General features: G+C 35.5%; 1 protein-coding gene across 1 annotated transcript in view; it reads right to left on the bottom strand.

Moving 5' to 3' along the window:
* DTHD1 (death domain containing 1) overlaps positions 1 to 20,032 on the bottom strand; it is a 75,735-nt gene extending 55,703 nt beyond the window's left edge. Inside the window, exons 1-5 of the mRNA XM_057726903.1 lie at positions 19,762 to 20,032; positions 17,206 to 17,821; positions 13,388 to 13,718; positions 10,581 to 10,760; positions 9,285 to 9,529 (exon numbers count right to left, since the gene is read on the bottom strand). Coding sequence (XP_057582886.1) covers positions 9,285 to 9,529; positions 10,581 to 10,760; positions 13,388 to 13,718; positions 17,206 to 17,821; positions 19,762 to 20,032 — 1,643 coding nt within the window. The remainder of the gene's footprint in view (positions 1 to 9,284; positions 9,530 to 10,580; positions 10,761 to 13,387; positions 13,719 to 17,205; positions 17,822 to 19,761) is intronic.
* Positions 20,033 to 22,683: the final 2,651 nt, after the last annotated feature.

Here is a 22,683-nt window from a genome sequence, read left to right as displayed (position 1 = left end):
ATTCATCTCACTGATGACATATGATATGGATCATCTTTTCAAATGCTTATCTGCCAACTGGACATATTCTTTGGTGAGGTATCTATTAAGGTTTTTGGCCTATTTTTGAATCAGGTCTTTGTCTTATTGTCGAGTTTTAGGAGTTCTTTGTATATTTTGGGTAACTGTCCTTCTTCGGATGTGTCTTTTGCAAATATTTTCTCCCAGTTTGTGGCTCATCTTCTCATTCGCTTGATGTTTTCTTTCCCGGAGCAGAAGTTTCTAATTTTATGAAGTCCAGAATATCAATTATTTTTTTCATGGACAATGCCTTTGATGTTGTATCTAAAAAGTCATTGCCATACCCAAGATCATTTAGATTTTCACCTGTGTTATCTTCTATGAGTTTTATAGTTTTGTGTTTTACATTTATGTCTGCATTCTATTTTGAGTTAACTTTTGTGAAGGGTATAAGATTCATTTATTTTTTTTGCATGTGGATGTTCATTTGTTCCACTGTCTTTGCTCCATTGTATTGCCTTTTCTCCTTTGCCAAAGATCAGTTGACTATATTTATGTGGATCTATGTCTGGAGTCTCTGTTCTGTTCCATTGATCAATGTGTCTATTCTTTTGTCGTCAATACCACACTGTCTTGATTACCATAGCTTTATAGTAAGTCTTGAAGTCAGGTAGCGTCAGTCCTCCAACATTGGTCTTCTCCTTCAATATTCTATTGTCTCTTCTGAGTGATAGTTTCTTTTTGATTTGGAAATTAAATTAAATTCTTCCTCTCTTGGCTTTGCAATCCACAGGTAACGTTATATACTCTTAAGTACAAAGGTATATAATAAATTAAAAATATTTCCAATATACTACCTCTATGTTTAATAAATGTAAAAAATCACATTTTGTCAGTAAGCATTTGCTTCAAAATTTTGCTGAAACCATTTCATTCTATTAAATGAAATTAACCTGTGTCGACAATATATTACTGGCTGATAAGTACAAAGAAAAATATGGCATGTGTGGTTTTACTTTTCATAAAATTACAATTTCTTAACGTAAAACATGGTGATTATAATTGGTAACACTTATATAGTTGAAATTTGCTAACAGAAGAGAGTAAAATTTAAATATTCTCACCAAAAAATTTTTTAGAATGATTAATATGTGAGGCAATGAATGTGTTAATTAGCTTGATGGGAGGAATTTTCACAGTGTGTCCATATATAAAATCGCCATGATGCATGTTTTAAATATTTTACAATTTTATTTGTTAATTATACCACAGTAAAACTAAAAAGTAAATAAATAAAATGACTTTTTTCAGTGGAAACTTTAACTATTATAAATTAAATATACAAGACACAAGATTATAAATAACAAACTGATAGTAAGTAATCTATGGTCTCTATCTCCATAAGGCTAAACAATTGAATCCTGATAAATATAAATATGCTTTTTTTTTTTTTCTTTTCTTTCTTTCTTTTTTTTTTTTGGCTTGCAATAAGCAGGAGGAATCTTGAGGGAACATCTCAAATTCCCCTCCAAAACATCTGTGAAACCAGGGTCAAATATCAGGGGGCAAACAGCCAGTAATCATGGGATTACTATGAGGACAAATTCCTTTCCAATAACTTAGATACAGGAGAATGAAACTGTAAGTGATAGTCAAGTGAGCAAAACGAGGAACTGTGATCCTTGAGATCCTCACCATAAAAGGTGAACTTGAGACCTTGACCAAGACTCTCAAAGAGGTTGAAGTAGTCCCAAGTAAGCAGCATGTGGTTCTTAGCAGAGACAGAAATAAATGCCATCTGGAGGAAAGCAGCTTCCTTTACACCTGCAGAAATCTCACATTTACGTGATCACAAACAAAAGTCCCCAAACAGATAAAGAAGTAAACACCATGAATGACAGCAGAAGCAAAAGGCAACACTCTCAAAAACTGCAGGTATCAGAATTAGTAGTTACAGAATGAAAAAACAACTATATATGAAAAGTTTAATAAGATAAAGGACAGTATCATAAAAATAAGCAGTCAGCAAGAGACTATCAAGAATGATGAGGGAAATCTGAATATGAACTAAGTAGAACCTTAAGATATAAAAAATACAATTGCTGGAAACAGAGAAGGTTTAAAAAGGCAGCCGGCTTCGATACCACTGTAGAAAAATCTAATGCATTCATTTATATCTATATATCTATACCTATATATATATCCCAATAATGAGAAAGCAAAGATTTTACGTACCATTTATAATAGCAGCCAAAACTATAAGGCATCTAGGAATAAGCCTAGCAAAGTGTGTGTAGTACGTATGTGGAGACCTTGATAACACTTCATTGAAAGACATTAGGAAACTACACAAATTGAAGCATATATTATAGGTAACAGATTTAAAGACTTAATATGCTAAAGATGTCATTTTTCTCCAAATTGACGCATATGTCAGATGCAATTACTAGCAAAATCCCAACAGACTTTGTTCTTGTGGACCTTAACAAAATGATTCTATTTTATATGAACGGGAAAGTTTCAAGAAAAAAACAAAAATCCCCTGAATAAGAATATAATATGGCTTACCTATCAGATATTGACTTATTATAAAACCTTAACAATTATGAGAGTATTAGATTGGCTCGAAACTATGTAAAAAGACTGACCAATGGAACAGCTCAGAAGAAGAAAATTTGTTATGTGACAGAGGAGGTCTTGCAGATTGTCGGGGAAAGAAAGAATTATTCAGTAAATCATGCTGGTAAAATGTTACCCACATGGAAAAAAAAGAATTCCTACCTCATACCGTGTGTAAAAGTCAATTTCAGATGGATTGAAGACTTACGTGAAATTCAAACCTTTAAAATTATAAGATAATAAAGAAGAACATTTTTATGATTTAGGAGATATAAGTATTTTAGGACTGGGCAAAAAGCACTGATCATAAAAGAAGCGTATGATAAATTCGTCACATAAATGTAAAAATACAGGCAATAATCTGGCAAAGGATTAGCACTGAGACATTTATAATCCTACAAATCAATGAAAAAAATTCAAAAATGAACAAAGAAATTGATACCTCACATATAAGAAAACACAGATGTCTAACAAAAGCCATTATGAAAGATGTCACCTTCATTGTAATCACAGCATTGCAGATTAAAACCGCAGGAGATCCATTTTACACCTATTAGATTTTCAAAATTGCAAAATCTGACAATATGCAAGGCTAGAAAAGATAAAAATCAACAGTGGGAGGATGATATTTAGTTCTCCCATTTCATAAAACTTTTAAAATTGTACATGTGCTTGCCCTATGACTCAACATGAGACTTCTAGGTAGATACTCCAAAGAAGTACTTACACAAATACACTTTGAATGAAGCATAATCATAATAGTACTGTTTGTATTGGCAAAAAAAAATTGAAACGACCCGTGTCCATCATTAAGAACACTGATAAATAAAATATGAAGCTGTTCAATAGAACATTATATAGAACTGAAAATGAACTTTACGCAATTATAAATGGAAAAGCAGGACCATAAGATTATACACAGTAGGGTACCATTTTTACAAACAGCAAACACAGACAAAACCAAACAAGATATTGTATTGGGATGAATAAAAATATATTGATGAAACTAAAAAATAAATAAAAACAAGGAATGATTCAAAATTTCCTAGTAGTGGTTAACTTTGGTGAAGATGAAGAGCAATTAGGGTAGGGAGGTAAGGGATGGAATGCAGAGAGAGAAGTAAGGCGATGAATTGTATTGATAATACCTAATTGCTTGTTACGTGGTAGATTTACCAGTTTCTCCATTTTACTATTTTTTGTGATATGACACATATATTATACAAATATTCTTGTGTATGACTCACATATATTTTTTATAGTAGACCCTTTTTTAATTTTTTAATCTTTTTTTAAAGATTTATTTAATTAATTGATTGATTTATTTTTGGCTGCATTAGGTCTTTGTTGCTGCGTGCAGGCTTTCTCTAGTTGTGGCAAGTGGGGGCTACTTTTTGTTGTGGTGCATGGGCTTCTCAGTGTGGTAGCTTCTCTTGTTGCAGAGCATGGGCTCTAGGCATGCGGGCTTCAGTAATTGTGGTGCATGGGCTAAGTAGTTGTGGCTTGCGAGCTCTAGAGCGCAGGCTCAGTAGTTGTGGCGCATGGGCTTAGTTGCTTCGTGACATGTGGGATCTTCCCAGACCAGGGCTCAAACCCGTGTCCCCTGCATTGGAAGGCAGATTCTTAACCATTGCGCCACCAGGAGTCCCACAGATTACACTTTAATAAGATGATCTTAAAACCAATAGCATTATATAGAAATGGCATTTTTCATGCAAAAAAACAATTTCCCATCTAACTGTCTAAAATATTTCTTGCATAATATGGAATAAGTTTCTATTTAATAAATTAATTTCTCCTTTCATTACTGTCAAGAAATCTTTTCTGGCTCATAATCAGATAACTCATCTTTTCTACAGATCATTCACACATGAAGGAATGAACTGCAACAAAGACCTTTTATTCTTTATATTCATACTGTGTTTTGGCCTCAAATCGATTTCATCTTTTTTATCTTCTGAGGCACGGATTGCTTCATTGTGTTTCTATTTCCACAGAAAATGTTCATCTGGCTTTCACCCTTTGGTAAAAGAATGTTAAATAAATAGTTCATATAGGTTCTCATTTAATTGTTTTATGCCCCACTGGATGGGAAAACTGCATCTCCCATGTCTAGCACTAATAGAACAGAGCATTTTATAACTTAACAGTTTAGTATTGCCAGAAAGTATAGAAAATCAATGACACAATTTACATTTCCACAAATTTACTCATTAATTTATTTAATTCAACTAATGCAACATAGCACCAACTATGTGATAATTATGCTGTGATGATAAATGGAAAAGAGAATTTAATAATACTATGGTGTGATTTAGGATGTACAAAAGATTAGAGCTGCTGCAAAGATAGGAGCAGTCAATCCCTCCTGGAGATCACAGACTGTCTTGACAGATAAGGAAAGAGTTGAGCTTCAACTTACAGAATAAATGAGAGTTCTTCAGCTAAACATGGTAGAAAAAGGAAAGAGATCATGTGCTAAGGCAAAGAAATGGAGAAGAAAAAAGAAATTGGCACCTTGGCTAGTTGAATTGATGACAAATGGTAATCTGACAATGCTGGACAAAATGTGTCTCTCTCTCAAACACACACACACACACACACACACACGTTAGAAGAACACAAAAGCTGGAAAGAAAATCCCCTCGATCTGGGGGGCGGGGGGGAATTTCAAAAACCTAGAATCCTCTTTGCTCCCCAGGGAACATGAGGAACTGGTTCTATGAATCCTCCCACCCTCATCAGCCTGCCCCCACCCCACACACACCAGAGGTGTGGGGGCTGGTGTCTAACATGTACTCAGGCACATAAGATACATCCTCCAGCTGTCAGCTGGAACTAACTCAGTCAAAAAACTGGAATCCCCAAAGGGCAGCACTGGCCATGAAACGAGAAACAACAAAAACAACCCAAATCTTTTTGAACACTGGCTCAAGAAAGCAACAAAGAAGCACACAAAAGCTGCTCTGGGTGGAAGGGAAGGGGAGAAGAAAAGCTGATCTGATCAAAAATTATAATCAGTACTCAGCAATGAATTTCTAAGGATAAGATTCATAGAATGGAGTTACTAGCATACACCATGCTAATAGACAGCATAGTTAATATCATGCTTGTAGGTGACAGGATAATCTAAATGAGACTTGAAATAAAAGTGATTACAATGATTAAAGGAATAAAAGAAGAAATGAGAACTATAATGAAAAAAGAGTACCTTGGAAAAAGATTTTTTTTAAGATTTTTAAGATATAGCAAGAGACTTTTAGAAATGAGAATTTAATTATTAAAATGAACAGCTTGAACAATTGACAGTAAAATCGATAAAATAAATAATAAATCTAAGGAAATCTTTGTAAACGCAGCATATAAAGGATTAAAAATATTTAAGATTAATTTGGAATACATTGTGTTTAACCTATTTATATTTATTTAATATAACTGATGATTTTACTTATGTATTTTCTCTTTAATGTCACCATGCTGTTTGCTTGTTTTCCTTCTGTTACCACTTTGCCACATGAATTTTTACTTTTTCTTTTTTCTTTTGCTTTTATGTTATTTATATTCAATTCTAGATATTTGAAAATAAGAATTACTTTCAAATTCTTTTTTTTAAGTTTGTTTTATTTATTTATTTTTGGCTGCATTGGGTTTTCATTGCTGCACTTGGGCTTTCTGTAGTTGCGGCAAGCGGGGGCTACTCTTCGTTGCAGTGCACAGGCTTCTCATTACAGTGGCTTCCCTGGTTGCGGTGCACGGGCTCTAGGCATGCGGGCTTCAGTAGTTGCCGTGCGCAGCTCAGTAGCTGCGGCTCACGGGCTCTACGCGCAGGCTCTGTTGTTGTGGGGCCGAAGCTTAGTTGCTCCTCGGAATGTGGAATCTTCCCAGACCAGGGATCAAACCCATGTCCCCTGCATTGGCAGGTGGATTCTTAACCACTGCGCCACCAGGGGAGTCCATACTCTCCTATTCTTGATCTCTTAAGTTTTATTTTATCCTTAGCTCATTATTCTTTTCTATCTATTTTGTTAAGAACAAGTGAGTAGTACATTTTGTGAGCCCTTGTATTAAAAAACAAAACAAAACAAAACAGAAACCTTGTTTGATAGCTGAAAACCCTAATTCCACAACATCTTCCCTTCAAATCTTTGAAGGCTTTAGTAGGTTTTTCCTTGATATTTTGTGCTGTAAAGAATGAGCCTGGGGCTAGACTGATTTTATTCCTTCTTACTTAATCTGTTTCTGCTGAATGCATTCTTATAGAATTACATTTAATTTAAATGTACATTTCAGTTTGCCATGTTTTGTCTAAGTATAGGGGTTTTTTTTCCATAAATTTTGAAATCAACACTTTCTAACTCAAAGTTTTAATCAACATCAGAAAATTACATTTCCATACCCTTGATTATTGCTTCTTTTATGATTGGTTTGGTCTCTTTTTCAATGGTACTTATAATTATTAGGCTACATCACCTCAGATGAGTCCTTATCATACCTTAGTGGCTTTTCATCTCAGCTTGTTATCTTTGTATCTCACCCTGTTGTTCTTCATTCTTTTCTTGGTCTATCCTGATGGCTCTCTGTTTCTTAGAAATTTTGCTTATTGGATACTAGTAAACTTACAAAATAGATTTCTATTCAAATTACTGTGAAATGTCAGGATGGTGTTTTCTTTCCTCTTTCCTATAGTTTGTTTTTTGTTGTTTTTGTTCTTCTTTTGAAGTCTTGGTACTGATTGATACTTTTTTTTTTTCCCTTAAGACAGCATGGAGGACTTGGGTTTTTTCTTATGCTTCAATGAATATTTTTCTGCTCACTTTCTATTTGGTTGGCATTTGAATCTCTTTCTTAGACCTAGCAGGCAGGTGCATGCACATAATTTCTAAACCGATGTTCAGTGTCTAGTCATTTTTACTGAGTATAATTTCTCTGGATGAAGGTGTAATCTTCTCTTACCCATGCTGAGTGGATTTCCAATGCTTTGAGTCGACTAAGTGTATGAAAATGTGCCACCCTCAGCATGCATATCTTTTAGGGATCTTATTGCCTCTACCATTATCCCTATACTTTTGGCAATTTCATGTTCGGCAATGCAGTATGCTGCCTCCAATTTCTCTCCACATTCTTCCTGTTTTTTTCTGAGGGATATTGAAATATATCAAAGGAGAGGCAAAGAAACACTGATCTAGTCACTTCCACAAATGATATCTGTGTATTACAGGGATACATTTTTATTCTCATTGGTATATATAGACTATGAGATTGACAATCAGGGACAGGCAAATTGGTTTTCTATTATCTTTCTGGCAAATGGAACTGTTTTCATTTATGATATAAAGTACACGGTCAGGCACAAATTATTTTTATTAATCCTTTGCAATCTACCCTATAGACAGTAGAAATACTTACTAGATTTTAGCATTAGGTCACCAGTCAGAATCAATGTTTATAGAGTAAAGCTCTCATTTTATACAGATATAAAATGTATATGTATATAAAATACATATGTGTGTGTATTTTAGGGGGTATTTGAAAGAGAATGTCTTAATCTGTTAGACATCCATTTAAATAGGAAACTGCAGGATATTCCTGATTTTAACTCTTACTTTACTATGATATACAGAAGCATGGATATATATATATATATAATATATATATATATATATATATCTCCCAAGTAGCTAAGACATGTACAACTGGATCATGTCTATATTTCTATATTTCTATATTCTCTCTTGCTTACCTAATACTAGGGAAAGTTTAACTTCATCTCCTAGACACAACCCAATGTTCTACTATTGTCAGCTTCCTAAATTAGAAACACAGGGGTAAAGAGCAAATAATCCACTTCTCGATTTCTAGTCTTGCAGCCTCAAACTAAATAGATGATAGCTACTTAGAAAGTCATGATTAGAAATAGAGATATGTGAGTCCAGACCAAGCTTGCATACTTCTTAAGTCCTTCCTTGGTATCCAGATTCAAGAGATTGATTCCAGGACCCCCACAGGTACCAAAATCTGTGAATGCTCAAGTCTCTTATGTAAAATGGCATAGTCTTTGCATATAACCTATATACATCTTCCCGTATACTTTAAATCATCCCAAGATTACTTACAATACTTAATACAATGTAATTCTTTTGATTGTAAACATACTTTTTAAGAGATGGAGTATTTGAGTGTTTATGGCACCTGACTTGTAAAAAAAAAAAAAACTACAAAAAAATTAGAATCATTACATTGTGTCCGTGTTACCAAAAAAAATAATAAATTAGGAGAGAAAGGAAACTGCCTATATGGCAAATGTAGACTGAAATTTATTTTTTAAAAGATCAGGTTAATCTGTTCCCACATTAACAGAATGCTCTTAAACATAGAAATTACATTCATCATGTCACATCTTTGTAAAATTAACCATACCACATTTTTAAAAAAAAAAAACAAAGATTAATTTTATCTCTTTTGTGTCAGTGTTTTCACACAGCAGACGTTTGGACCTGTTACATCTAAAATCATTACACTCCTGGAGCCACAATATTTTATGTCTATACTAAAAATATTTCAGCATATTTCAATACTGATATTTGAATACATCTGATTACACTTTTAATCACTTAAGTTTCTTTGTTTACCATCAAGTCAACTCGAGACATTAGGGTCTAACTCACCGGTTGAGGTATAAAGGTGTGATTCTGTTTGTTGTGGCACTAGCTGTTCTTTTATGATCTATCTCAGACCCAAGATTCTTTTTATCAGGATGTGGAGAACAAGGTAGGAATACAGTGATTGGCTTCTGGAAAGGATGTGTTGATGGGTGCTGAACATGAATCAGAGGGCTTGTAGATAGTAAAGAGTAGGAAGTATCTTGCTGAGTTTTTAAATATGCCACCAGAGACGGGTCAATTGGTTGGACCTAAACAAAGGAAAAATAGATATGTATTCCTATATTTTAATAGCAGAAGATACAAAGTATCAGCATATTTCTAAGTCAATTTTCTGAAAATTTAATGGAACATAGTTTTATACATTATTCTCTACATTGTTGATTGGAATCAACAGTACATTAATTTATAAAAGATCACAGCATTTGGTCTTCTTTTTACAAAGCCTTTCTGAAATCTAGGTTCCTTGTTCTATGTTATAAATAACTGAGAAACATTCTTAATTGTAGGCAACAAAATGACCTAGAAAACAAAATAGACATTTTACATAATTTCTAATTAGAACTATTGTTAGATCAAGTGATCTTCAGAAACTAGAAAAACAAGACTATATTTATTTCCTCTCACATAAGAATGGCTAATAAAAATAGCTAGGACGATTCCAAAAATATTTCTAAATAAATTATTTATAATATGTTTTCTTCCTAAACTTTTCTTCTCTGCTTACCACTTATGGTAACAACTTGTAGAAATTAGGAGAGCATGAGGAAGAGTTAGGCTAGAAGGATAGGAAATATTGAGGAAATATGTCTTCTAAAATGTACGTTGATACATCATTGTACACCTTGTAAATAATGTTTGTGTATAGTAAATTCTCATCCCCCAAAAGGACTGTTTTATAATTAAGTATAACTAAATATTTACAACCGTAAGTATTTTAATTGATTAGCCTCTTTTTTAACCATCCTCTCAGGTGGAAATCTTGAATTATATGAAAGTCCCAATGTCTGGCATTAATTCTATCATGGATATTCAACATTTGTTTTTGTCGACAAATATCATAAAACAACACAAAAAATTAGCTAGAAAATGCTTTAAAATAAGGCAGGGATTTATTTTGGGATGAGATTTAATATGCTCCAAATTATCACTATGTCAATGATGACACTATTAAGTTAGGTCATTAAAAGTTTAAGAATTCATTTATTGTTATATAAAATATTTGTATCTTCTCCATCCTTTTAGGATGATGTTTGATGACCCACAAAATCTAGAAGAAACTCACTAGTTTTTAATATTTACCTTTAATTGTACAAGCACTGATGAGCTGAAAACTCCTGGAGGGTAATTTAAGGATATTCGAGAATCCATGCTTGGCTTAAGAGTAAGGCCTTTCTTTGTTACAGTAAAGGACTCTTTCTTTAAACAAGACACAACAGAAAAGATACCCAACTTGTAAACTTTCACTTCAGCACAGGTCCCCTGTGTGGATTGAAGGACATTAAGACAATGGCATTAAAGGACATTAATAGTGCATTGCTCTGGAAGTACCGGCTGTACATATTCTATGGCTGTGGGAAAAGAAAAAACAACAACAGTTCTGTGCTGTCCCTGTAATCTCCCACAACTGAGGATTACTTCACTAACCCCAAATGGATGGTCCTTTCATGAGATGAATTAGAAGTAGATATAAGGAGTTTCTCAAATTTGAACTACGCAATAGAAAAGAGAGACATAAATGTATTTTTAAATTTAAATTATTCCCCCCAAAAGGTAAATACATAATGGGCAATCACATTTAGTGTTTTCACACATATTCTTTATATTTGGAATCCTCTCCTCCTTTACCAGAATGAACTTGGACTTTAAATATTGGCCTTTACCCAGAAGATTAACAATGTTTTAAGAAATCCAAGGACTTAAATTTCATCATTGGGTAGTTCACACAAATCCTACAGCACCTGTGCTATCAGCACATTCTTCCTTCTGACAACTCACAATCTCTTGATAAAGTCATTTTCTCTGTTTCTCTCTTCCATGCAGAGGGAACAGATGATTACAAAGAGACACATTTGTGTTTCTTTTTTATATGGTGACATTTAAATTTGGAACGCATGTATGCAGGGACATAGTCAAGCTTTTTTATCACACAAAAAGGAACTGAGTACATAAATGAAAACAAAATTATCTACTCGTATAATCACCAAAGCTTAAAATGAAGAGGAAGACTTAGAAGTAATCTGGTCTATTCATGCTTCCCTAAACACCAGCTGGGCTCCACCCAGGTATGAGTGGATAATCATGCAGACACACACACAAACATTTCAGGGACAATCACAATGGGAAATAAGCTATCATTTGAAAACCGACTAAGGAAGAGATTTCACAACATCACGTCATGAATCCGTCGCTGGGAAAATTCAGGGCATGATGAATATTCTTAATTGGCCAGAGGGAAAATGGTGAGAGGTGAGAAAGAAAGCTTTTCTGGGAACTCATGATGGTTGCCATGCAGTCAGAGTAGATTTGGCAGATTCTGGGGAAACGGAAGGGTTTTTAAGCAGGGGAGTGTCAGGAGCAGAGCTCTGATGATGGTTTATCTGACTCCAGAATTAGAATTCTTAAATGTCGTAGGAGCCACATAAAAATTTGGAAGGAATCCAGAGCTTAAATCTTCTTGAGCTAAACATAGGCATAACTACCATTAGAAAACTATAAAAAGAAAAGTATATGCTTTTATTTTTTTCAGTAGACAATGGTTCTCTTATTTTCTTTCTTTTGCGTTTTCTATTTACTAACCATCTTGCATGCCTGTTTGGTGAAAAGCACATGTGCTATGAGCTGTTTTTGTTTTCATTATGATAGTCACACGGATGGGTCAAGATTAAAAAGCCACAAGCAAGGGCAATGATGACTAGACTATTATACTTACAGGCTTCCTAGACTAAATATAAAATGTCTTAGTTACATGAGCGGGAGTAAATAATTAGAACAGGCTTAGCTTTCATATGCAACTATATAACTTTGTAACTCAGAAAAGACCCAAATCAGAAAAGGAAGAGATGAATTAAAAAGAATTGTTTGCATGTATAGCTTTTTTTACATTTATTCCCTGTCCTTCTTTTTAAATAATGACAACTTATATAAAAGCTAAAAAGACAAATATTTTCATTATTTAAAAATAAGTTCAGCAGTCCACAGAAGAACCTTAAACTTTAGTTCCCATCAATGCTATGCTGTTTAATAATTGTGTATATATTCTTTCTTCAAAATATATGAATTTGTCACCATAGATGGCTTCAGAGTTATTGTAAGAAAGTCTACCATGAAAATGATAATTTATTAACTACTAACATGTATGTATAGACTTCCTTTTATCTTCTTGAGTGTATTTTCTCATTTAATCCTTATTACCCTATCAGGTAGACACTATTATTGTACTCATTTTTCAGATGAAGAAAATTGAGTCATAGCAAGGTTACATAATTTACTCAAGTTCACATAGCCAGAAAGTGTAGGAACGAAACTTTACACCCAGGCAATCTTCCTCCAGAACCCACATCCTAAGTACCACATACACTGTTTTCCACGTACAGACTAAATATGGTTTATAGACTTAATAACTATCTCAAGGTGCATGTGCGCACACACACACACACACAAACACACAAATTGTTTAGTTTTACATATTTTCCCAACCATGAGTAATAAAAATAAAGCTAATGGCATATGGGGATTCTAAAATTCTTCAATTTAGACAAAGGTCCATCCAATTAGAAATGTTAGTCTAAAGCTAACCTAAAGAGTGAAACTAATTAAACCACGATGTTGGTTTTGATTCCCAGGCAAAAATGTAACATTTGCTGGGTCCTAGACTCAAGTTCTTCACTCCCAAATTTGACCAGTAAGCTCTGCTCTTTAATCTTTATTGACAGCAAAACAAAACAAACCAAAGAAAACAGCACATGAATTCACCGGCATAAATCTTATGAACCCTTCCATTTTTTTACCAATGGAACAATTTTATCTCTACTACGATCTTGTAGTCTGAGTAATAGTCAGAAGAGGAGTCAAACAGCAGATGCAAGTGTAGTCAAGGATTTACCAACCTTGTAACTTCCTCTCATTCCTTCCAGTGAATTTGGAGTCACATAAGTTGATTGAAGGTTTACGTCAGACACTTTCACCATGATGTCTCTGTAATTTCCCCTGTAACGTGCAGTAAATGGAATTGCAATGCGTATGGGAAATGGAATTCTCTTTTCCGTGTCGGAGCACTCAACAGTGATGACATTGCTGACCAATTCTTCATGTTCACGCACTATTAAAGAACTCATATTATTAATTATCCGGCATTCTAGATGTTGTAGAACATAGGATGGTGCTGTAATATAACAAGACACTTGGGGGACAGAATCATCATTCAGCACATCAAGATACCTGCAGGGGAAAAAAAGGACATCCTTTTTTCAATTATGTGATTTATGGACTATATCGTGAAATGCCTAAGAGCACAAGTTCCAAAGCCACGTTGTGTTGTGAGTCACAGCTTTCCCACTTAGTGACTCTGTGACGTTGGGCAGGATACTTAACCTCATTCTGCCTCAGTTTCCTCAACTGTAAAATATGGATAAGATAATAGTTATCTCCTAGGAAGGCTGAGAATTAAAGGAACCATTATACAGTAAGTCATTAAAAAGCTGTGCCTGGCACATAGTGGGTACTGTATATGTTAGCTGTCGTTACTCTTGTTATTACTGTTATTGTTTAAGCAGTCAATTCATTCCTCAGTGTTGTTCACGTCAAATATAAATCTGAAGATTGCTAAAGCTTCTTGATAAACCAAGTACTAATACCTGAATAGTTTTCTAAATTTTAAAGAAAGGAAATATATATATATGTATTTATATGGCATATATGGCATATAGATATATATGTGTGTGTATGTATACATATACACATGTATATATATGGTAATGGGATTGTCTAAACACTTTACATCAAATGACGATGTTTATTACATTTTTAAGAAAAACTGAGAAAGGTACAAAAGTACTGTGAATGTATGTTTAATCACGGTAAATAGGAACAGAATATTTACAATCCTCAAAGAATCAATCCAAAAACTTATTTTGACAATTGGTTTTACTTTTGCTTTTTGCACTATCACCTTTGCCTAAGATTTTAGAGTCTTATAGGTTTAAATTCAATTTTGAGATCAGTCACTTACTATTTGTTTGACCTTTAACATCAATAATTATTATTAAAATAGCTAATATTTTAGCTCTTTCTATGAACCAGGATTTAGGCTATACAGTATTTCATTTAACTCCTCACACCATGGGTGTGAGGTTCTACTCATATGTGGGCAGGTACTACTGTCATTACCATTTTACAGATAAAGAAAGTGAAGTTTAGAAATTTTAACTTGCTGAAGATCACACAGATAGTAAGTCGTAGAACCAATAAATGAGTCCATCTACCTTTAACACAAAAGCCCAAACTTTCTAATATAATATCGTACTTCCTCAAGTCATTACAAAACACTGATTTCTTTATCCATAGCAAACTGAAACAAATACCACATCCATAATAATGTGAGCATTGAATGAGATAAAACATTTCAACTTCTTATAATAGTGGGTTAGCGTAAATGAGTATTCCATAAATGTTCGCTCTCTACTGCAACTACCTTGCGTTTCTCCTCTTCTTGCTATTTCTTATTTCATACCAGTGAAATGACTGAAATATAAACAATGTCAAAGAGAAATAAGGGGATCTTTATAAAATGCAGCATTAATACCCAGTTCTAGAATAATCAGCTTTTAACTATTTTTCAATTAGTGAATTGAATTTTATAGTGCCCTTTAACACAGAAATCTAAAAAATATGTTGAAATTTCAGAGAGGGTCATTTATTTATATTTACAATTCTGAACCCATAAAGTTAGAAGGAAGAGAAAATTAACCAGCACGTAGGTCTGTTTGAGTATTCTCTCATCATGGTGATAATGGTGTTTCAGAAAATTAGATACATTATTTAATAGAGGATACCGTGATCTACCTTTGTATAACTTCAAAAATGACTCTATTTTGTGCCCTGGAAACCCAACTCAAAACACTCTTCTTCCAAAGGACTGACAGACGAAGAAGGGCAAGGAGACCTGTGAATGCTTCCACTTCCCTAGACCTAATCAAATAGATCTAGTCCAGCCACTAAAATAATCACATCGGTTTATTCTAGTGTTGTTTCCCTTTGAGTTTTGTACACAGTAGGACAACTACCCTGGAAGAGATATACTTTTTTCAAAAGGCTCTGCAGGGAGGAATCCCAACAGATTCTGAGCTGGATTCTGTTTATGACACTCGTCTCTCTTGCGGCACGGTGGCTTCCTAGCCTGAGGAATTGCAGTGAGTCATCATCTTCTGAAACAAGCAAGCCAAGCAAAATTGCTTTCCATGCCACAGAGAGGACATCACTAACTAGGGAACACCTAAAGGAGGTGTTAGAGGGAGTGGTTCAGCAGTGACTCATTAGTTGATGCTTTGAGTCATTTCTGAATGTGAGGATGTGAAGTGTTACTGTTTTTCTCAAGTGAAATGGGCAACTGCATACTGACTATTTTAATAGTTGTTTTGCAGGGGCAGCGAGTCTTTCAAACCAGGGGGGTCTTTCATGCATCGAATGGTACTCCTGTGACATCTATAGAATTCATTAGATTTGCAGACATGTAGGGAACCTCACAGCTAAACCAGCTCAACCTCTTCATTTTATAGATGAGATAACTAAGGTCAAAGTGGGCGAAATGACTTGCCTGAGATCATAGACTCATTTGTGGTGTTGTCCTGGAAATGGTGTGTATGTCTGAAAGGACAGAGAGGGAATAAGTGAAGTTTGGTGTGTGGGAGGAGGAGAAAGTGAGGGTTGTTGGGGGTGAAATAAATCAACATACACATATTTAGCTGAGAGTGAACACCTGCCAAGCAACAAGGTGCTAGGCCCTTTAGGTGATTTTCTCATTTGACCTTACCAAATAATCCCAGCAATAATTTCTAAAAATAAGAAAATGGGGATGAGAAATGAAACAAGTTGAGCAGGGTCACAGAACTAGTATGTAGTAAAACAGGAGGTAAATTTGAGTCTGTCTGTCTCCCAAACCAATTTTTTTTTTTTTTTATTGTTCCCCATTGCCTTCTAAGGGTCTTAATTTTACTGGGAAAATACTGCTTGTGAATATTTTATTTTATTTGGACAAATATGGATTATTACCCTTTTGTATAGGGGAGATAATTCACAGAATAGATCAGTCAATTTCAACATATTTTTTTTTGAAGTCATGGGCTCTTTGAGAATCTGGTGAAAGCTCTGGACCATCTCTAAGAAGATAAAATAGGTGTGAAAATACACATTCAATTTTAAGAACCTCCCAGAGTTTGTCCATCAGCACTCCCAGAGTTCTCCAGACATAGGTTATGAATATATGATGATTTATAAATAAAATACATGTGAGAGTTTATTTGAGGATATAAATAAAATAAATCTGAGGCTAGGAAATTCTCTTCTAATATTTGAGCTCTGCAGTCTCCTAGTTTTTTCTTATGATAATCTAAAAAGTAGTGACTTAGGAAAATGTCCATGTTCTGGACAATTGCTCATTTTAACTACTTTCTTATATATGCAATTCCTTCTTCCTTTAAAGGAACATTTAATCTTTTTCCTGAAACTGTAAGTAACAAACAATATTAGGAACAGCAGCCATAAACATTTTTATGGGAGTAATTTAAACTGAATTATTGATTTGTAATATCTTTTGGAGATCTGAAATGGAGATATAAAATTTTATTCAAGTATAAATATTGCTTTATATATAAATAGACACACATATAAGTAGGCACATACAAGCACCTTTCACATTGTATTTACTTACTCCTTTTCCATGATGTTATTCTTTTGCTTTAGACTCTCTGAATCACTGGGAAGAAGACTATTCACATATTTATTGGAGATATCACGTGTTGTTGAGGATGTGGTAATCTCTTCTCTTTGGCTTTCTGAGGTCTCTTGAATTTCTTTTTCTGTTGTCTGAATTATGTCATGTGTCTCTTCCCTGTTGCCCTTTATGTTCTCAATAGTCATGTGTTCTATTTGTTTATCATCTTCATTTTCTGCATTATCTGGGAACATTTTGTTCTGTGACTCTTCTTGCCCTGTTACATCTCCATTCAATGAAGTATTGTTTTCTTCTTCCACTAATTCTGAACTCCTATGTATTTTATTTTTTTTAAACTGGACCTGGTTTGTGTAATGGCTTTCCTCTCCATTTGTGGGAGAAACAGTAGCTGTTTCTATGACATTTTGTTCGCCTCTTGTAGCAATGTCTGTTGCTTTGATATCTTGAATGGCGGACATTGTCTGCAGTGGAGTACATTCATCACGCATGCCGCATAAATTACACATCTCCTTTTCTTCTTTCTGTAGAAATGTAGCAGTGCTCCTCAAATATTCCTTTATTTTCATGAGGCAGTCTATGAATGTCATGATTTCTACACACATATACACACAGAGACATAAAAAGAGTAAATGCAAAACTAACCAATTTATGTTTCTCCATAATGAAATATGGAGAAATTACCCTAGAAATCTAAAAAAGACCCTTACTAGGCTTGTAAGCCTATCTCCCTCTTGAAGGAGAAGTCATCTGTACAACTGTAATTCTTTTAACACATCTAGAAATTGGGGACGCACTGCTTTTTAACATAGTAACAAAGAGTAAATCTAATCCCTATTGCTTGTGAAAATGCTTTGAATATTTAAAGAAAGGTATCATGACTCCCTCCCCCACAAGATGCTGTTCAATTGACGTCAACATCTCCCTCAATCATTCCTCATTTGGTATGATTTTGAGAATTGTTTTTCTTCTTCGAATGCACTATATAGTTTATCAATGATCCACCTATAATTATTCACCTAAAGTTTAGCGGAGCTCTCCAGATAAGACTTTGGTAGCAGGCATACCGTAGCTACATTATTTCTGCTGATGCAGATGCTGTATTTTATTGGGTATTTTGTTTGCTCTTATGATTGGATTAGGTTATACTATTCCTCCTGCTGGACTTGTAATCACTGGCAATTTTCAAATGAGTCTTTCAAAGAGTAGCTCTAATTATGTCAATTCTCTGATTAGAACCTGGCTACTCAAGGGCTAATAAACCAAGTCAAGCCTCTTTGTTCTGGTGTAAACTCTCACCATGATCTGATCTGATATAATCTCTCACTCCATCCCCCCATTTCTTCTTATTTTCCTGTTTGTTCATCCCTCCTCTGCTCACAGTTGAGGTCACCTGATGGTTTCTTACAGGCTTAGCAACTCTGCAATCTTTAGAATTCAATTCTGAACTGAGAAATATGTGACTTAAGGCCCCATAGCTCAGTGTTTTCAAAATTATCACTAAATCATTCTTTAACTAGTCTAGTCTTATCATTGGGCTCTAGTTCTGACAACTTGCTTTTTGTCTTTCTCTGAGACCCTGTCTTTATTTTGAACTCCTATGCCAGTAGCTGAGTCCTCATCATTTTCCATGAACAATCATCTGTCTTCATGTGTTGCCTAGGACCACATTCAGTTCTCTCCAGAGATTCAGTTCCTGGCTATGAGATCCAGCTGATGGTCTCTGGGTCATGGTGCTTTTGGACAGATTTCCCTGATGTCCACTATCTGCCCTCTAGACTGAATTTCTTTACATTATCTGGATTCTTGATTGATAAGACCTGTCTGCTTACCTTGACACTATATTATTTAGAGTTGGATTTAATGATGCCACCCATCTTCTTATCTAGACTAACTCATTGTTGCCTGAGATCATAGGCATCAGATACCATGTTCCTCCTGCCATGTTGTACTTAGCATCCACAACTGGGCCTGTTCCTAAGAACCTGCACCCCTCCTCATGTGTGTATGTGTGCGGGAGTCTAATTTCATATCCTATCCCACCCAGTCTTCCCAGTGTTTTTTCGATTCACAGGTTCAAGTTCAAATGAGTCTAAAAATAGAATATCGTATTTCAATGTGAAAAAACTGCTTGTCGTGCCTCAGACTAAGCCTGTATTTTCCTACTTCTAAGTGTTGGATCCTGCTAATAACACCTCTGCCTGGAATGGTCTTTTAAGGTGCCCAATTTCTGGCTGCATAAATCCACTTCATTCCTTAAGCTTTAGGTTAGATCCTGCATTTGCACTAGCGAAACTTCCCTCTCTAAAAATGGAATCTCACCTATTTCTGAAGACTTAACGCATTTCATTTTTATGCCTCTAATGGAATTGGCTTCAGTGTCCCCTGCTATTGTGCATTCCCCTTAACTGATTTCCCATGTTAAATTGTCAGTCCCTTGTGGACAGGGACTCTATCCTAGTTTTTGCACGCTCCTTAGCACTCTCAGAGTGGCTACTCAATATTTCTTAGAGAAAGAATAAAGGAAATACTCGCCTTGTCTCCAGGTACAATGATCGTCTTTGTCAAGCAGTATATGCAGCTGCTGGCAGGCGGAGCGCAGAGTCCTTGCAGTGTGCTCCAAGAGCTGGTGAAGGGCTGCACTGAGTTCTTGACCCAGAAAGACCACTGTGGCTATCCAAGTGGCCCCACCAGCCCCTTCACAATGGTCTTCACCCAGGAGTGCCTGCTTTAGCAGCAGGTTTTGTCTCCAAATCTGCTTCAATATTTGGCCTAGTTTACCTGAGCCTATGTCTTCTGTATCCATTTTACGTTCCAAGAGTGGACTGTTTCCTGACAGCAAAGCCTAAAGGTTTAGCACATTTAAACTTGGCGATGATTTTTTTTTTCTTCTAAAATCTAGGAGATGATCCAAGTCAGCTAGCCAAGCAGTTTCCTGCAACATAATAGTTTATTCAGCTTCTTGTTGACCAGTGAAAAGTTACTAGGTGACCAAAGGAGGGGCGTTCCTGCACCCTGGGTGCCACTGTGTACAGAATAGCTTAACCACAGGGACAGAGTTAGCTGACACAATCCCACTTTCCATGTAAGTTTTACACTTTGATATACTGTGGAAGCCTCATATACTTTTCACGTTTTGAGGCAACAAAATGTGTATTCTGTGGTAGGACAAGAAGTATACTAATCAAAGGTAAACTCTTTTAATAATACTGCTAATAATAACTCTATATGATACTCAAAAATACTTATGAATGAGCTAATATGTTGTCTAAATTGCTTCAAAATAAGCTGGGAGTATAGAAGTAGTGTATAGATGAAATAAGATTGGCTGTTAATAATTGTTGAAGCTGGATATGGTTACATGTGGGGGGGGGTTACTATTCCCTCTAGTTAGCATATATTTATAACAATTTTATAATAAAGAATTTATTCTTTATTATAAAAAATATTCCTTTGCTGGAGCAGAGTCTATTACCACTGGTTAGGTTAATTAGTACTGTCTTCTATGGCAGGTCTGCGGTAAGACTGAGATAGGTGCTTGGCCTCTTTCCTCTCAGATCATTTCTCTCTAATTGGATAAAATATTCCTTCACTAAAAGAAAGCAAACCTGAAGAGTAGCTTTCTCTGAACTAGCAAGGAGTCTTCACCGTGCATAATTAAAATTCAGTCACAGCAAGTTCTCACCACTGCTGGCCCCTCCGTCAGCACATTGCATATGAGGCCGTGACATTACAGGACTTGATACTGGGAGAACCTGGGGTCTGCAGAGGAACCCAGAGCAGCCTGCTTCCTCCTCTCCAATCCCCTCCTCTCATAAGGGAGAACATGCCACCAGAGGGAGGAGGCCGTACTCCCGGACCTCTCTGGGGCACTGGAAACCTTCCAGAGCACAGCCAGAATCCCTCCCTTCCACAAGCATCGCTTTATCTTATCTTAAGCACAGGCTCTCAGAGACACACCCATGATACCTGGAAAATGAGATGGGGAAACACAAACCCAGTGAATAAGGAATAGGAAATGAATGCCACCACAAGCCTGAAGACGGCCCAAGGTGCTTGTGGTCTGAAGAGGCTGAAGGAAAAGGAAAGGAGCAGTATGAGGAAGGGTGGTGGTTGGGGTTGGGGTTGATCCTCTAGTGGAAATCTTATTTTTCAGTGACCTCTGTTCCCTTAACTCTTGAAATATATGTGTAACTCTCATAATCATAATAATGTGTACATGGCTTTAATTTGATGCCAATTCTGAAAACTTTCTATAGCAGGTACTGTGGGCCAGGCACTCTCTAAGTGCTGGGAACTTCAGAGAGAGGCAGACACGTGAACAGATGATTAAAATCAGCTTAGACTGTGTTGAGAGCTAGAGCGGAAGTGTGAATTAAGAGTATCACCAAAGCCTTGAGGAGTAAAAATTTCATTCGGATTAGAGGCCTGGGAGATGTTTAAATTAGGAGCTAAATATAAGCAGGATTTGAGCAGTATTGACAACAGAGGGAAGGAACATTCCAGTGTAGGAAATAACATCATCAAAGGCAGGGAGGCAGGAAATGACACTGTGTGATCAAAAAAGGGGAGAGGGTGGCTTTACAACAGGGTTTATAAGTCTGGGAAGTGGCAAGAGACATAATTATGGACAGTCAGGAGGAGAAGTTGGAATTTTGCAGACCAAAGAGAGAAATTAAATATTTTTGAACCAAGCAAATATATAGCCAAATATATGCTGTAGGGATGCAGATGGTTTAGATGGTAGAGACACAAGAATTAAGTGACTTGAGGGCCCATATTAGAGCAGCAACAGTGCAGGCAAGGGAAGGGGATGCTTTGAGAGGGGATTTGAAGCAGAGTGACTAGAACTTGCTAAGTCATCAGTTAGAGGAAAAGGAAGAGAAAGCACTGAAAATCCATTCATTTATTTATTTGAGAAATATTTATTGGTGGCTGGTATAGAATGGTACTTGGTGATGCAGTATGACTAAAAGTTTTGGTTTAGGTGACTGGCAAACCAATTGAGTTAAGGAATTTAGAAAAAATAATTCAGCTTGAGAGGTAATTTGATTAATTTGGATTTGTTGTGTTTGAGATAGCACAGGACAATTCTTTGGAATACGTTAGAAATTTAGAAGAGAAGTCAGAATAATATTGGCATATTTGAATGTCATCAGTCAACAGGTAGTGAATGAATCTCTGGAAGTAGAAGAGATCAATGGGGAATTTACACCATGTACATTTTAAGTATTGAATAAAACTGATAATGAAATGCTGAATCACTGGATCAATATACATTTATTCCCTTCTAGAGATGTGGGAAAATTCTTTCTCAGGTCAGGGGGAAAAAAACCCCAAACATTTCTCCTTAGTCTCATTGACATTTACTGTCCTCAAGTCTAAACTTGTTCTCTGTCTGGCTTCTCAAAAATATGTAATATTCGCAAAGTGAGACCTACCACAGGCCACGCTGCA

This window comes from Hippopotamus amphibius, chromosome 3 (genome assembly GCF_030028045.1).
Source record: "Hippopotamus amphibius kiboko isolate mHipAmp2 chromosome 3, mHipAmp2.hap2, whole genome shotgun sequence".
Classification (NCBI taxonomy): Eukaryota; Metazoa; Chordata; class Mammalia; order Artiodactyla; family Hippopotamidae; genus Hippopotamus; species Hippopotamus amphibius.
Note: the sequence above shows the minus strand (reverse complement) of the source record. Positions and strands in the feature narration are given on the sequence as shown.